The sequence below is a fragment of the Diabrotica virgifera genome, chromosome 3, assembly GCF_917563875.1.
Source record: "Diabrotica virgifera virgifera chromosome 3, PGI_DIABVI_V3a".
In the NCBI taxonomy this organism is placed as follows: domain Eukaryota; kingdom Metazoa; phylum Arthropoda; class Insecta; order Coleoptera; family Chrysomelidae; genus Diabrotica; species Diabrotica virgifera.
The window spans coordinates 46,256,214-46,273,313 of record NC_065445.1 but is presented as its reverse complement, the minus strand read 5'-3'; the positions used below and the strand labels follow the sequence as shown (position 1 = coordinate 46,273,313).

The 17,100-nt window shown below is 32.2% G+C and overlaps 1 protein-coding gene across 1 annotated transcript; it reads left to right on the top strand.

Annotated features, from left to right (window-relative positions):
- The first annotated feature begins 15,631 nt into the window (after positions 1-15,631).
- Positions 15,632-16,637, top strand: LOC126882482 (uncharacterized). Its single transcript, XM_050647446.1, has 2 exons — positions 15,632-16,513; positions 16,626-16,637. Exons 1-2 carry the CDS (start codon positions 15,632-15,634, stop codon positions 16,635-16,637), a joined length of 894 nt encoding a protein of 297 aa, XP_050503403.1.
- The last annotated feature ends 463 nt before the right edge of the window (positions 16,638-17,100 follow it).

Here is a 17,100-nt window from a genome sequence, read left to right as displayed (position 1 = left end):
AGATAGGACCGTACCTACTTTAAAAATATTTTCAAATGCAAAACAATTCCCAAATATGTACAGTTGTTAATTACCTCCTCTATTATTCGTCTTCCATTTATTTCAATTTTAGTTTCTTGGCTGTTGTTTTTTAAGAGTTTTTGAAGTTATACTTCTTTAGGCGCGTCGGGAGTAAATTTATGTGTGCGCGAAATCATCAAAATCTTGGTTCCCGGCGCAGATTAAACGTTATACGTCCTCTGATTGGGTAATTACAATGACCTGTCAACAATTATTGGTCAATATGTCGGTTATTTTATTAATACGTCAATGGTTATGGGTAAACAAATTGTATGAAGTATATTAGTTTTTATTGTTGTGAGGACAGACACAAAAAGCAAGTTTATAATTGTAGTGACTTTTAAATAATTTTTAAAAGCAACAGGTAAGTAATTTTAAATGTTTTAGTATTGTAATAAAAGATTAGGACCTACATACCTATTTTGAAAATGTAGGTATAGTCTTTTTACTACAAAAGCAAGATTACGTAGGTTAAAATTTCTGACGTCAGAGCACTGTCAAAACATTAGAATATGACTTTTCATCAGGGCCACATTTATGTCATTACTTGTCAGAGATATTTTTCTTTTTTTGTTTACTATAAAATTAATATCTATAATTATTTATTCTAATTAATTATGTCAATTAGTTTTCATTACTAGCCGTTATATATTAATCAACAACAATATTATCATAGTGTAGGTACCTATAATCATTAAAATAGATTATTTAATATTTTCAAAACTAAGTGCTGCAAACGCTAAAATTCATAAGAAAACTTTCTGATCTTTAAATCTAATAATAATCTGATTTCTAATAAACCTAATCTAAGAAATCTAAATTCTTTAACTTACTTCTCTGCAGTTAATGGTAAAACAGAATCCCATTATTTCGTTCTTGTTCAAAATAATCTATTAAATAAGCATTTTGATTTGGCATATGTTTTTCAATACAAACACAAACACAATAATATAGGTACCAATGAACTGTCAACACTGATGGAATGGCCCCGTCCCATTCAAACAGTGAAGCGAGATTGGCGCCAACATACAAGAGAGAGGTCCTAGAGAGAAAGATAATTTGTCAGGTAAAATTTGCTACAACTACAACCAGAGTTGCCCGATGTGATTTTATAAATCCCCCACTTAGAAACTGAAATTCCCTCAAATCACCCAAATTTAAATTTTTGCCGCATTTTAGTAAATTACTAATTAAATGTAGAGAACAGTAAACAAAAATTATACTACTTATCAACAGAGAGTCCTGGAAATAATTCATAGGTCCTATCTTCTTCGATAAACAAACTTCTTTTCCATTCGACAAACAAACAGTCATTTTCAAAATTATTCCGACCATCCTAATTACTTTCGGGGAACCGTACAACATTTACTCGGGGTGAAACAAAGATATTAAAATTCCAAACTTTCTTTTAAACCATTTTTCTAGAAATTGATAATTACCTCTACCTGTGGATTCTATAGTTCCCGTAATAAACAATCTTTTTCCATTTTAAACCTAAATACATCGTCCTTTTCACTTTAATTATTCACAAAAGTCTTTAATGGTTCATCGGAAAGCTCATTAAAAAAGAAATCGACTTACATCCAAACTAAATTCTAATAAATATTTACAGATCAATATACAGGGTATATCAAATTTATGTGCCCGCGTTATTTAAAAAAAAATTTATTTTAATTTTCATTTTGCCTTTGATTGATAAATTGAAAACACAATAATATAGTGTCACATATAGGGGAGGGGTTTGCGCCACTGCACTGGCGAGAAATTATTTTTTTGAGTCGTTAAGAGCATACAGTAGCGCGTCATCAATATTACTTCGGGAGATAGTATCATATGTACCTTTTTTCGTAAGGTCTGCGAAACTTTGGCAACAGTGGTAATCTTTGACATTATGTAAGATCAATGTTTTGACAATTATACTCATAGGCGCGCTAAATGAAAGTAATAGAAAACAATTTTGTTATTAGTAAATAAATATTTATAAAAATAAACCAAAATGGGTGAAAATTTTATGTTTACAATTTAACATAAGTATTTGCACGAAATAATAATAATAAATAATCATTTTGTTGTGAAGCGAAACAAGAGCCGTCTTATTTTATTTAGTTCATAGAGCGCCAAAGGCACTTTAACTTTATATACTCGGATTAGAATTCGAAATATTTTTACGAAAAATATAGTTACATACCTATATATAACTAAAACTCACAATTGCCAATAATCTATTTTTTCAAATAGGCCAACAACTTAGTTCTATTACACAAAAATATAATAAATTAACTATAAATAAACACTACTTTCCTATGAAACAACAATAATGAATTCTTAAAATAATATACTACTGCAATGAACAGATATCGATAAAGATAACAGAACAGATACGAGAAAGTCTGACGCTGGTTTGTCAAAATGACAGTGACAATTTCTCTATGTTGCCAAATTAGTTATTAGGTATAATATGTTCGATTTCTTGTTAGAAATAAAAAAAATTAGTAGGTCCAAAATTACACAAAATCGAGGCACAGGATAAAAAAGTTAATTTGAAGAAACTGTATTTTTTGTGTTTCTCAATGGCGATACAGGCTCGTTTTTTTAATATTGTATTTAATTACAGAGTAATTTCGACATAATAATATATTTCTCAAATTGGGCTCTGTACCGCCATTCTTTATTATATTACGAATATGTGTGCCCAATATCTCGACAACATATTCAAAATTACCTGTCATTTACTACTTTAAAATTTTGCTGGTATAGCCGCCATCTTCCCATTACGTAGTATCTAGGATTCCGCTGGCGCCATGACGGTTATAGCCGCAACCTAATTAAGGGTGATAAAATAATCAAAATTAAGTTTATTTAAAGAGAAAGAGTGATAGTGTTATTTTCGAACTATTTGTTACTACTGTCCGTCAATCTGTTAAAAATATTTAGAAGATATTTAAATTTAGACTTTGTTCAGTTAACAATCATCAACTTGTATAATGTATAATTCAAATAAACATTTGTCAGCAATATACATTGTAAAACACCTCTGTGTCTTAGTTTACAGTGCATTAACTGGTTTAGCAGCAATGATCTCATCCAACTAAAAACAAATATTTGCATCTTAGATATTAATAACCAAAGTGATCTTCCACATAAAAATGCAAAAGCTTTTAGTCACAGTTTACAAAGTACGGAATGAATGCACCTCCTTCTTTAGAGCGCAGTATTTGTCAGATTATAAACAAAAATAAGCCACTTAAAATAATATCCCGCTTTTAAAGCCATAAATCCTTTCCACGATGTTAAAAACATCGTACATAAACATCTTTCATTCCTACAACTCTATTAAAGTCAACGGACATATTATAAATGCTCTATAAATATGCCATTAAGCAGATTTACATATGCCGAATAAACATTACCTAAATCAGAATAAAAATTCACTTAAAATCGAAACGATATCAGAAATAGAAATTGTGTTAATATGTAGAAAACCTTATGAACGAATTGATATGCCACGTTACAAATGTAAATATATGTAATATGTACCATAACTAAGTAAAAACATTAATATTAAGTTAATTGTATACATCTTAAACTGATATTAATCTAACTATTGCCATTACTTTCGATGCTAACTAGTCAGAGGAGGAAATACCAAAGGAATGGAGTCTATACTAAAATCACAATAAAAATGCACTAGAAATAAACAAACCAGAGGCACTCCCGGATCATGATTTACAATTCATAAATTTTGAAAATCATGATTTGGGATTTACAATGTATATACTATTATGTATCACTTTATCAATCAAAGTTAGAGTAAAAATTTTAATTTTTTAATTATAACGCGGGCACATAAATTTGATACACCCTGTATATTGATTTGTAACTATTTAGTAGAAGGTAGCTTTCACGCAGTGGGTTTCTCCTTAATGAGTTTTTCCCTGAAGACTTAAAAACATTTGTAAATACAGTGAAGTGAAATGACAATTTATTTCGGATTATAATTTAAAAATATTGTTTGTTACGAGAAGGTAAAATCCACAGGTAGCTGTAATTATTAGTTTTTAGAAAAATAAAGGTAGAGAGATTTGGAATTTTAAGTCTGTTTGTTTTAAGTACAAGAATATTTGTATAATTTCCGGAAAGTGATTAGGATAAGTAGAAGTATTGTTTGAAATAATGCCTGGGTTTTTCGAATGAAAAAGAGGAATGTGGAAAGAGAAATGTTTCTGATTGGCTTGGCAATTTGGAATGGGTAAAGGGAAGTTTGAATGTTGAGACAGTTTGGAAAAGAAAGATCAGTGTGTGGCCGACATCCTAGAAGGGCAGTCGAAAGTTTTCGCGGATAGTTCAGAAGTAAGTACTAGTGGTTGTTTGTTAGTGGAGAGTAGCTAAAAAGTGGAAGAGAGACAAATCAAATCGAGAAGAAATACCTCTTTGATTCTGTAAAGTCCAAGAGAGTAAGTTACAAGAATTATCGTTATTAAAATTATTTGTGACACCAAGTAAAAAAGATACTTGGATCTCAGGAGATTATTATTGAGAGAAAGAGAGGAGAGAGTTTTGGAGTTTATTGAACGAGTAATGGTCAAAAGCGGCCTGGCTTGTGTTTTGGAGAAATAGTTGCTGGTATGCTGCTGGATTGATGCTGAGAACGGAGAGGGCTTTGATTGGTAGCCTAACATAATCAACAAGGAAGAGCTGTTTGGGTCAAGAGGAGACATCATTGTGTGTGAATCAAAAAGGTCAGTCAATAACTAATGTGATAGATGTTCTTTATAATCAGAAGTTAAAAATTTTGCTTAAAAGCATATGAATTAAGATTCCAACATTTCAAAAATTTAATAGGAAGTATAAGTAGTTTTGCAAATACCTAAATTTGTTTGTTTAGCTTATTTTATTAATGGTATAGGGCTTTTCATCGATTGCCATTTGTTTCGAGCTTCTGTCATGTGTCACATAATATTAATATAGCTACGGCATACGTCTTTGGATTGTATCATTGGTAGATACCAATAACGTATGACGTAGACGTATTTATATTTTGTGACATTTGACAGAAGCTCGAAACAAATGACTGTGAATGAAAAGCCCTATTAGGAACACAGCGATAAATATTTGTTTGAATTAGATTAATTATATGGTAAAAGTTTCATTTGGACAATTATGCCCACAGGATTTATTTGATAGATTTTCAGAGCATTGCTTTTGATAATAAAGGTATTTGTGTGTGCTTTCCTATTTTATTCCGATAAGAATCAACTTAGAGATACTGAAGCCACGAGAAAGGATACGTATAACCTAAGATTTAGTTATTTTTTTATGACAAAAAGGCACCCTGAGATTTTTTCTTAATTTTTTTTGTATGATTTTCGTCAATTCAATAATTAATTAAATAAATACTAATTAAAATAAAAGTAATAGAAAGCAGATCATAACAATACATTGTAAGTCATGATTTTGGAGTGATCCTCACAACATTCAACATGTCTTGGTTTGTTTATTTCTAGTGCGCATCTTTATTGTGATTTTTAGAGGTTTTAGTAGACAACATTACACAAAAAGAGAAACCAACTGAAATTCGATGACTACCGAAGAATAGATCTTCTGAGTCATCATCATCAATTAGTCAATCGCTGCACATAATACTCAGTTCGTTTAAGTGTTCTCTACACTGGGTCGCATACAGTCAATTTTTTCTCGTTTTTTATAATTTATGGTAGCTGGTAGGTACTCTTCCACAATCCCAGTGGAAGGCAGACAATTTCCTCAGGGATGCGAGCCCTGCCATACGCAAGCCTTGTTCTTTTTCAACTCCTGTAATGGAGAGAAATCATGTCCTAACACCATTCTTACCCAATATCTACCATATCCTACCGTTAAAAAGGCATTAAACGTCTTCGATGATATCGATCTGTCATTATCGATGGATCATCGGCAAGCCTGATGTCGTTAATAAATATGCCGTTTACTTTAATACCCTTACTAGATTCTATCACTGCTTCCACGAAGACTTTTCATACGTGAAATTTAAACAACCTTTGCGTGTTCTTTTTTTAATTGAGAAATCTTGTGTTTCGTTGAAATTTTGAAGACTTGCTCTGATTATTGTTCTGAAGCTGCTTCTTTGTGGCATCTTATGCAATTTCTTATTTCATTGGGAAATAAGCCACAAAGTTACAAATGAAATTTATTGGCGTTTCGACTTCCACTTCAGAAGTTTACGTTGCTTAGTAAAAAAATTCTTCTAATAATTAAATTTAATCTGACTCATTCATATCATAAAATACAAGGCGGAAACGGCGGGTTTGTTGGGAAAAATATTCCCATGAGATATTTTTGCATAATCACATTCGTGAGACATCGCAGAATAAGGTTCAAGAAGTCGCCCACGAGAAAAGTGGGCCAATTTTTTTTAACAATTTTTTTTAATCAAATTGCAAAAATCAATACTTTGGCCCGGACTAATTTTTTTTTAGGTTTTTTGGACCATTCTGGACAAAAAAGATCTCTTATAATTTTTCTATAAAGTTGATCTTTTTCGAGTTATAAGCAAGTTAAAATTTGAAAAACGCGAAAATGGCTATTTTTAAGGCTTAATAACTCGGTCAAAAATTATTATTTTGAAAGTCAGAAAGTGACTAAATCAAAGTTTAAAGTCGCCGTTACATGATCCTGAAGAAATCTGTGTCATTAATTTACTACTAAGCTGTTATTTTTAATTAATAACAATGAGTGGTGGTATCGTATTGACGCTGCTGTAAATGTGAGTCCGAGTAAGATGCACAATTGGACTGCTGGAATAGCTTCTCTCTCGCACTCAGCATTTACAGCCCCGCACACGTGCATGGCGCTTATTATTATTACTTAAAAATAACAGCTTAGTAATAAAATAATGACAAAAATTTCTTCAGGATCTTGTAGGTGGGGCTTCAAACTTTGATTTAGTCATATATTGACTTTCATAATAATAACTTTGAACCAAGTTATTAAGCCTTGAAAATCGCCATTTTTCGTTTTTTTCTATTTTAAATTGCTTATAAGTCAAAAACGATCAACTTTAGAGAAAAATTATAAGAGACCTTTTTTGTCCAGGATGGTCCAAAAAATTAGAGAAAAAATTGTTCTGGCCAAAAATATTGATTCTTGCAATTTGATAAAAAAAATTTGTTAAAAAAAATTGGCTCACTTATCACTTGGGCGACTTCTTGAACCTTATTCTGGGATGTCTCACGAATGTGATTATGCAAAAAAATCTCATGGGAATATTTTTCCCTTCGAACCCGCCGTTTTCGCCTTGTCTATATTCAGAGATATTAAAAAGGAAATTATAAAATTCTTATACAATAGAGCCAAAATTATTTGTTCTAACAAAAATTCATTCTTAGAAGAAATATAATTATTGCATCTGTTTTATTACAAAATGATTAATTTTTGTCGTTTATAAATAAGATTTGTCAAGAATGGACCGAATGGAACAGAACATTTTGGAACGGGATCCCGTAACATCCACAAGAGATAATAGGAGGAAAATATATCAATACCATATTAACAGGATGGGTACGTATTTTCGGCTGCAATGCTATTCAAATGGGGATTCATTTTTTTCGAATCCTGAGAAAACTAATAAGTATTTTTGAAAAATTTAAACGCAGAATGAAAGATTACGTTATTAGCGAGGGCCGAAAGTCCCTGAGAACTTCTATAATGTTTATTTTAATAAGTTACAGGGGTAAAAAACTAAGAGAAAATTTAGTGTTATATTTAATTTCAAATATCTCATTCAAAATATAATTTTTATTTAATCTAAGGGACTTTCGGCCCTCGGTCATAATTTAGTCTTTCATTCTGCGTTTAGATTTTTCAAATATATTTATTGGTTTTTTTAGGATTCGAAAAAAAAAAAATCAACACAATGTCCGTGGTAATATTTTCCAAATTTATCTTTGTCATACAACGCATTCAGTCACAAACCATACATACTCATAGACGTTTTACGACCATGTTAATCTTTGGGATCGAATTAACGCCATCTCTTGATTGGAATGGGAACTAAATTGACAAATTTTAGTTACATAGGAAATTCAAATTATAAATTTTGCGGGATTTTTGATGAAATTTCGCAGGAAATTAAAACAACAGAAAGACAATTCAATGTTTTATTCAATGTTTTACTGAAAACTTCAAATGTTCCAATTTGTTTTCAAAATGCTATAAACACTACTGCCATGTGTCACGTGAAAGCACTGATGTGTAATATTGAGTTGAATGAAAATTTTTGAAAGAATCTTGTAGGATGATTGTTTATATAAATACCTTATAATCTTTTACAAACTTCCAAAAATATATAGGCCCGAAATGTTGATGACACACTTGTCTATTGGAATAAATTGTTTCAGGATCTATTATATTGTTTTTTAAATGTGGAGAAACACAAAACGGGATGATCAATGTAAACTAAAAATTCTACTCACAAAAACGGAGAGGAGGTTAATACAATTGATTAAAATTGTGATTAAATCTAATTAAAAACGTAACACAACTATAATAAAATATTTAAGCCACAAACTGTAAAATAAAAAGTAAATAACAAATTAATTTAATTGTCAACTGTCAGTTGTTAAATATGACAAGAGAATTGACTGACAGCGACATCTGTGGATTGGAATGGTAACTAATTTGCTGTCTTGACCTTGACAATTTACGTGAAACGTCTATGAGTATGTATGGTTTGTGCATTCAGTCGAATAGAATATTGTCATCATATTGTCAGTCAGACACTGACAATCAGTGTCAATTTTAAATATTTGACATGAATCGGGAATATTTTGAGTTGTTGATTAAATAATTGATATACAGTGATGAGCGCACTAATAACCGGCAAAATAACGCAAAAGATGAAAAACATATTAAGTTATAAAGTGAGATAAAAAGAGATGAACCTAGTGGAGGTGTTAAATTTAGCGATAGTAACTTATAGACTGACATTAAATTGATTGTTTTCCACCTTTAGACGTATCGGACGAATTTGAGAAATGCCACTGTCACAGTGACAGTTTTAGTTGACATACTCCTCTGATAGGTCTAAAGGTGGGAAACAATCAATATAATGTCAATTTATATGTTACTATCGCTAAATTTAACAACTCTACTAGTTTTATTTCTTTTTACCTCACAACTTGATATGTTTTCCATCTTTTGGGCTATTTTGCCGGTTACTAGCACGCTCATCACTGTATTGATTTAAGATGTGAACTTTTATAAATAGGTATTTATTGTGTATTATTTATGGAAGATAGAAGCAGAGAATACATCAAGATATATTCTGTGATCCAAGTATTTTGCTGTTAAAGATGTTCAAAATTTTAAGCGTTCCATAGTAACAATATTTTATTAAAAAATCGCTTTAACACTTTTCCTCTTTTCTTGATCGAGTATTAGTTTTTGTTGTAGGTACATATAAATTATTACAATCATTGAATACATAGCTAGTGAAAAAATTATTACATTTATTAACTGAATGAATAATTTGCAATTATACAAAAAATAACAGTTATCCGAGAACATTAAAAAGCCATCTCTTTAAGTTAGTTATGACATTGTCGAGTAGAATGACATTCTAGTAATATTTACATATCCATAGAAGTGTGAATTTTACTACACGTAATTTGTCATGTAAAGACAGAAAAGGTAGGGATAGCCGTAAAATATTTGCGAATTATGTACCCATGGCCTTAAAAGGAGTATCCGAGAAACATAAAACAATATGAAATAAATTCTACATTTTAACAATATTCAAAACAACAGACACATTGAGATCTAGTTTATCTGAAATTAAATCTAACAATGAACAAGAAAGAACTAAGAATTGTATTTATAAAATACATTTTGAATGCGAACATTTTTATTTAGGTGAAACATCAAGACCAATAAACGTTAGAATAAGTGAACATCAGTCTTATATTAAAAATAGACAGTTTGATAAATCTCAAATATGTAAGCACAGTGTGTGTTCAGTGGAAAGAGTCAAGTATTATTCTGAAAGAATCAGAAGTCAAAAAAATTAAATGAAAACAATTGTGTCGCAAATTCCTCGACAGAATGCAGTAGGATGTGGTCATCCATATTAAAACAGGAAATGAATTGAAAGAAAATATCACGATTAGTAAGTTAATAACATATCGAAGATACATCATTTATATTTTAGTATTATTTATATATTATTAATATTATTTATATTTTAAAATAACATAGGTACATATAAAATCAGAGTTTAGTGTTAACTTTGAGATTAAACTGAATGCAAGACCAAATACTCACCATATCGGGATAGCATCATGCGATTTTTTCTTGGTTTTTATGAGATGTACTATGGAATCACTAACACCAGAATTTTACTGTCACCATTGCATGTGGTTGTCTTTTTAAAGACAAATCATATTATATTTTTTGGTGTGTGATCATTGAACAAATTAGCTGAGTACATTTTCGAAGTATTAAGTATATCTTGAGGGTCCACTATTACTTCATCTTAGTTATTATTACATATATCATTTTTTTTTGTTGGCGATATCAGAAATTTTCTTAATTTCGTTATGGAGATTGAAGCTCTCGCCGAGTTTATATAGGTTTTTAGCTTCGGTGGTAAATATATAAAGAATAATTAGTGATAAAAAGTGTACAAAGGTACATTACTTCGAGTATAACAAGTCTAGAATATATACCTGAAAGCGAAGTGTTTGCAAATAGGGTGAGGTTTTAAGGTAACTTTTGGAGAAGAGGAACAAATATCGAAAATAGAGAGCTGTATGGGAAATCTGAAATGAGCCAGATTATTAAAGCAAAACGACTGAAATTTTTAGAGCAGTTGGTGAGAATAGCAAATAGATAATAGGTAAAAGGGTCCCTCTTCTTCTTCAGGTGCTATCTCCGCTACGGAGGTTGACAATCATCATAGCTATTTTAATTTTTGAAGCAGTAGCTCTAAATAGTTGTTTTCAGCAGCATCCAAACCATTCACTCAGGTTCTTCAGCCATGAAATTCGTCTTATTCCGATGCTTCTTCTGCCATCTACTTTTTCTTGCATTATGAGTCGTAGGATGCCATACTTCTCGCCCCGCATCACATGTCCGAGATACTGTAGCTTTCTTTCTTTAATTGTAAGTTCAACTTCCTTCTCTTTACCTATTCTTCTCAGTATTTCATTGTTCGTAACTCTATCTACCCAGCAAACCCTCATAATTCTTCTATGGGTCCACATTTCAAAGGCGTTAAGTCGTCTCATTGTCTCTACATTTAACTTCCATGATTCCACTCCATAATGTAGTACACTGTAGATGTAATATTTTGTTGGGCGTACTATCTGTTGCAAGATTATTCGGATGGAATTCCCCAGATTAAGAGACTGGACCGATATCAAGCACAAAATGACTGTACTCCCTTAATGCTGTACCGAATAGTCACCCTTAGACTTTCTTTTCATTAGGTTCAATTTTAAATTATATCCAAAATTTAAAGGTACTTTACTAAATGATAAATCTGATTAAATCCGAAATATCTTGCAACGAATAGTACTTTAAGAGCTAATGTTAAATATTTGCTACATAGGATCTTTTTCATTTTTATAAAATTAGAACGTGCTTTTTCGATTCTGACTTTTATTTCTGTAGTGTAGTCATTATTTTCTGTTATAAGTATTCCTAGGTAAGTGTACTTTTTTACTCTTTGGTTCTGCTGGCCCTCTACTATCAAGATTTCGTTAGTATTATGGTTGTTTTTAATAACTTTCATAAACTTCGTCGTTTTGATATTGAGAGAGAGTCCGTACTCCCTACTACACTATTTTACTCATGAGTCTTTGCAGGTCTTGTAAACTATCGGCTATCATTACTGTATCATCTATATATCTGATATTGTTAACTAAAACTCCATTTACTCTTATGTCGACTGTTTCATCTTCCAGAGTTTCTCGCATTACCTCTTCAGAATAAGCCTTAAATAATGGAGGTAATAGATTGCAGCCTTGCCTGACTCCTCTCTTTATTTCCATTTCTTCAGAAGTTTCCTTTTCAATTCTTACTATTGCTCGCTGATTGTAATAGAGGTGTGTTATTAGTCTTAAATCTCTTTCATCTAGGTTTTTATTTTTTAGGGTTTCCATGAGTCGATCGTGTTTTACTTTATCAAACACTTTATTGTAGTCTATAAAACAGACGTAAAGAGGATGGTTAACATCCAAACATCTCTGTGTCAGCACGTTGAAGGAGAGTAATGCCTCTCTGGTATCCATACCATTGCGGAACCCATATTGAGTGTCACTAATATCCAGCTCCAGTTTAGAGTGTATTCTGGCGTGGATAATTTTCAATAGAATTTTCAAGGTGTGACATTAAGCTTATGGTTCGGTAGTCACTGCATTCTTTGGCATTCACTTTCTTTGGCAAACACACAAATACTGATTTCAACATTTCTCTAGGGATGATTCCTGTAGTATAGATAGCGTTGAACAGTTTTACTATTATGTCCAGGTTTTTCTCGTTGACCAATTTTATCAGCTCGCTAGGTAATTCATCTGAACCAGCAGATTTATTGGTTTTCATAGTGTTTATTGCCTGACTAACATCTGATTTGGTTATCTCTGGGCCTACATCTCCCGTTTGGCTATCTACGGGTGTACTAGCTTCTCTCTGGTCATGAAATAGTTCCTCGACGTACTCTTTCCATCGTCGTAGTTTTCGTTCTGTCTCCATTATAATATTTCCATTTTTGTCGAGCAATATATTTGACGTTCTTCGATTTCATATTACGGCTAGTTCTGTGACTTTTTTATGTAGGTTGAAGTTGTCATATGTGTTTTGCAGTTCTTCTATCTCTCTACATTTTTCAGAGAAGTAGGTTTCTTTCGCCTCCCTAATTTATCTTCTTATTTGGTTTTGAAGCTGTTTATAACAGGTCTTATTAATGGTTTTGTTTTTTCTTCTTTCATTCATCAACTCTAGAATTTCTTCCGTCATCCATTCTTCTTTCTTACATTTGGTTGTAGTAAGTACTTTCTTACTTGGCTCTAATATAGAGGTTCTGAAGAATTGCCACTGCTGTTCTACGTTGCAATTATTTCCTGGGTTCTGTCTAGATTTGTGTTGATTTCGTGTTTCAGATTTTCTTTTGTTTCTTCTGACTTTAGTTTCTGTATATTAAGTCTATTGTTGTTGCATCTTTTTTGCGTCTTTTTTAGTTGAAGTTGAAACCTAAGAATAAAAAGACTGTGATCAGAAGATACGTCTGCTCCTTGATAAGCCTTTACTGCCTGAATTGAGTTTCGATATCTGTGCTTTATTAGGATGTAGTCAATTTGTTTTCTGACGATTTTGTGGTCCCTGTAGAGATGAAAAGGGAAGAGAAAGACTACAAAAAAGTGGCTTGAAGCTAATAAGGAGGCCTTACAAAATGGGAAGAATGAACATATAAATTATTTATGTTGTATTTAACAGAATAATTATATTTAATTTTAAATATTTAGCATAAACGTTTCTCTTCCTTGTTTGTATCGTCCACCTCCATCGAAAAGTAAATCCACAAAACAAAAATAACGAAATGGTTCCTGTCAGTTTAGCAACGTGCTGAGATGTCGTTTAGACTCGAGAATCCCTCATGACGAAATTCATGACCGCCTCATCGCCGACACCACCTACATCACTTACAATTTTTTTTGTTCAACCTCGAAATCCAAATTTACGATGGGATATCGAAAGTGAAAATTGGTGTTAATATTGTTGAATTCAATAAATGATTTCATGAACAGAATCGTTACACAATTTTGTCATATATGGTATTGGCGCCAGACAAACCGAAGAAGTGAATACAATTACTAAAGTAACAAGCACATTTACTTTCGAATCACCAACCCAATTTTCAAGTCTTTACAAGGTATCTTGGAGTACGTTTATTAGCAAATGTGAGTTTTTTAACCATAGTTGTTTATATGATAATTAGGACAATAATCTCGTATTAGTTAATACCGTTAAAATTTCGCGTCAACATGTTTGGTTTGATTTATTGGTTTCCTCGTAAAAAGTAATCTTTTTACAAGGAAAATTATATTCGCGCTTTAATAATTATTTAAACCATATAGTCAGAGTTACCGAATGTTTTACTATTTTTGCTATCATATTGTATTATTCTAGTAGATACTATTTTTACTAACTGTTTCCAGTTAGTGTTACTATTTTTTCAAATTATTGAAGTGAATAAATTACACATACGACGGAGGTCGTAATAAGTACTTAGCCTTACCGCCGGATCGCGCCAACATCTCAAGAGTTTGCTATCGTGAACAACTATGTTCTGGTAGATAGCGAATGTCAAAATTTCAGCCTAATCAATAAGGATTACACATAGACGGAGAGGCAGCGCTGAAAAATCTCTTGAAATTTACTAAAGCTAGATTTTTCACAGTTGATTACTGTGAGTGTGTAGAGAAACATACTGCGGTCGGTCAAGCGAAACGTAGAACAGGGGTTACTGGGAGGGTATCAAAATTGCTTTCCTACGAAGGTAATTAAATCCATTTACTAAGGCTGAAAATCAGTCCATACATTCTAAATTAAATATAAATAAAAGGTATTGTAGTCGGCCTCCTGTATGACGGGACAGAGCCGGTCGATCGGCCCCAATAGTCGATTGAGGAAATTAAGTATTTTGGATCGCAATTTTTTCGTCCAGCATGGATTTACTTGAAACTTCTACAGAAGGTAGGGAATAGTCCAAGGATCATTTTCTATACCATGCCGCTATCATACGCTAAAACCTTGGGGGTGGTTGCCACCCATCTCGGGGGTTGGAATTTTTTATTACATTTTAACCATGTAATTCGATGGAAAAAGTGATTCTAAGAAAAAAATGTTTTCTACATTTTCTTTGTAAAACTAATATTTTTTGAGTTACTCGCGCTTGAAAATACCAGTTTTTCGACGAAAAAATTGACTTTTTTAGAGGGTTTTTTGAGAATACCTCGAAAAATATGCATTTAATCAAAAAAACTGTTGGTACCAAAATTGTATCTTTAAGTAACACCAACCAAATTCTTTTTCAATAATATCTTTAAGACCAATAAAAACCGAGATACGGCATGTTAAAAGTTAGCTTTTTTCGTCAAATGCATATTTTGAAACATTCAAAGCCTAATAATGGGAAAAATTTGCATTTTTCGAGGAAAACCTAAATAATCTTTTTTCAAGTATACAAACAGACCTTTTAAAAAATAGTAATAAAAAGTTTCTGACATGAAAATTAAGCCACTTATAATTAAAAAAATGTCGGTGCCTGCTTTTCTCTACGAAAAAATCAGTGAAAACTGTAGAGTCAGCTCTTTGGGGAGAAGGGCAGGATGTCAAGATGGGAGGAGAAGTTAGGTTAATGATATGGATTGTCGCTTTGAAATATAATTGTAATAAAGTGCTATATAAAGATTGTCTCAATAATTCTACATGGTGGCAGCGAACTTGCAAATACTCCGAGGAATATTTGGCAAGTAGAACCTTCTTCAAAGAGCAGAAATAGAGTTAAATAATTCCAGGGATGGCAGAGAATCAAGCAGGAAGCCATGTGCTTGCCAAAATGGCAACAGTATCAGCTCCTTCTGAGTTTAATTTCTCCCTTCCAGGATCATGGAATCAGTGGAAAAAGAGGTTACAAAGATATATGTCGGTTAGTGGTTTTATAAACAAACCAGAAGCTGAAAAAATTGATATGCTAGTGTATCTAATGGGGGCAGAAGCAGAGGAAATTATAACTCAATTTAATCTAACGCCCGCACAGCAAGTATATAGTATTATAATCGAGAAGTTTGACGCTCATTTTATACCCCAAAAGAACGTAATATTTGAACGATTCAAGTTCAATACACGTAGTCAACAGCCAGGGGAGTCGGTGGATGCATATATCACTGCACTTCATAGCCTGGCAGAGCATTGTAGTTATGGGGCTCTAAAAGAAGAGTTAATAAGAGATCGCATAGTAGTAGGAGTTTTAGATGTAAAAGTAAGTGAGAGGTTACAACTCCAAAAGAACCTAACATTAGGGGAAGCTGTATTAACAGTACGTCAAGCCGAGCTGCAGAATTCTCAAAACAGGATTCTTAGGCAAGAACGAGTACAAGAAGTAGCTACGGTCAATGCACACAGAGGTAACTACTGGTCACAATCACAAGCAGAACCAAATAAATATGGACAACAGAACACATGGGAGAAATCCAACAAAAACTACAAATGTACATACTGTAGTGTACCAAGCTGCAACAGCCGAGAAAGATGTCCAGCAAAAGATAGTCGTTGTCGATTATGTGGAAAGAAAGGACATTGGCAAGCTAGATGTAGATCCGGCAGGAATGTAAGAGTAGTTGAAGGTCAAAACTGTGCTGAAAGTGAGGTAGGAATAGAAAATGAAATGGAAAACTTACAGGTAAATAACTTTGATTTTCATCTAGGACACATTTACACTAATGATAAAGATCAGTGGTTTGCAAAAGTTTTAGTTGACAATAAATATGTTATGCCTTTTCTTGTTGATACAGGTGCTGATGTAAGTTGTGTCTCTAGAAATATGTTGTCTGATTTCTACAAAAATAAAATGTATGTTTGCCAGGAGTCCATAGGGGGCCCTGATAATAAAAAACTAGAAATTGAGGGTAAAATTGATGTTAATTTGACTTATAATGACAGTATGTGTTCAGAATCTTTATATGTTGTAAAAAATCTAAAGGTGCCTATCCTTGGTCGGCCTGGAATTATAAAATTAAAAATGCTTAATATTAATAAAAATAGTTCACGTTATATTAATAACTTAGTATCTAAAAATATAAATGCATTTGGGGCAGAATCAGAGACCTACAGTGCTAGCAAGTACTCATTAGAAACGATAGCTGAGTCATTTCAAGGAATATTTGATGATATTGGGGAATTTAAAACAGAAATGAAACTTGAGCTAAAATCTAATGTTCAGCCATTTGCTCAGTCAGTACCACGAGTAGTTCCATTACCACTCATGCC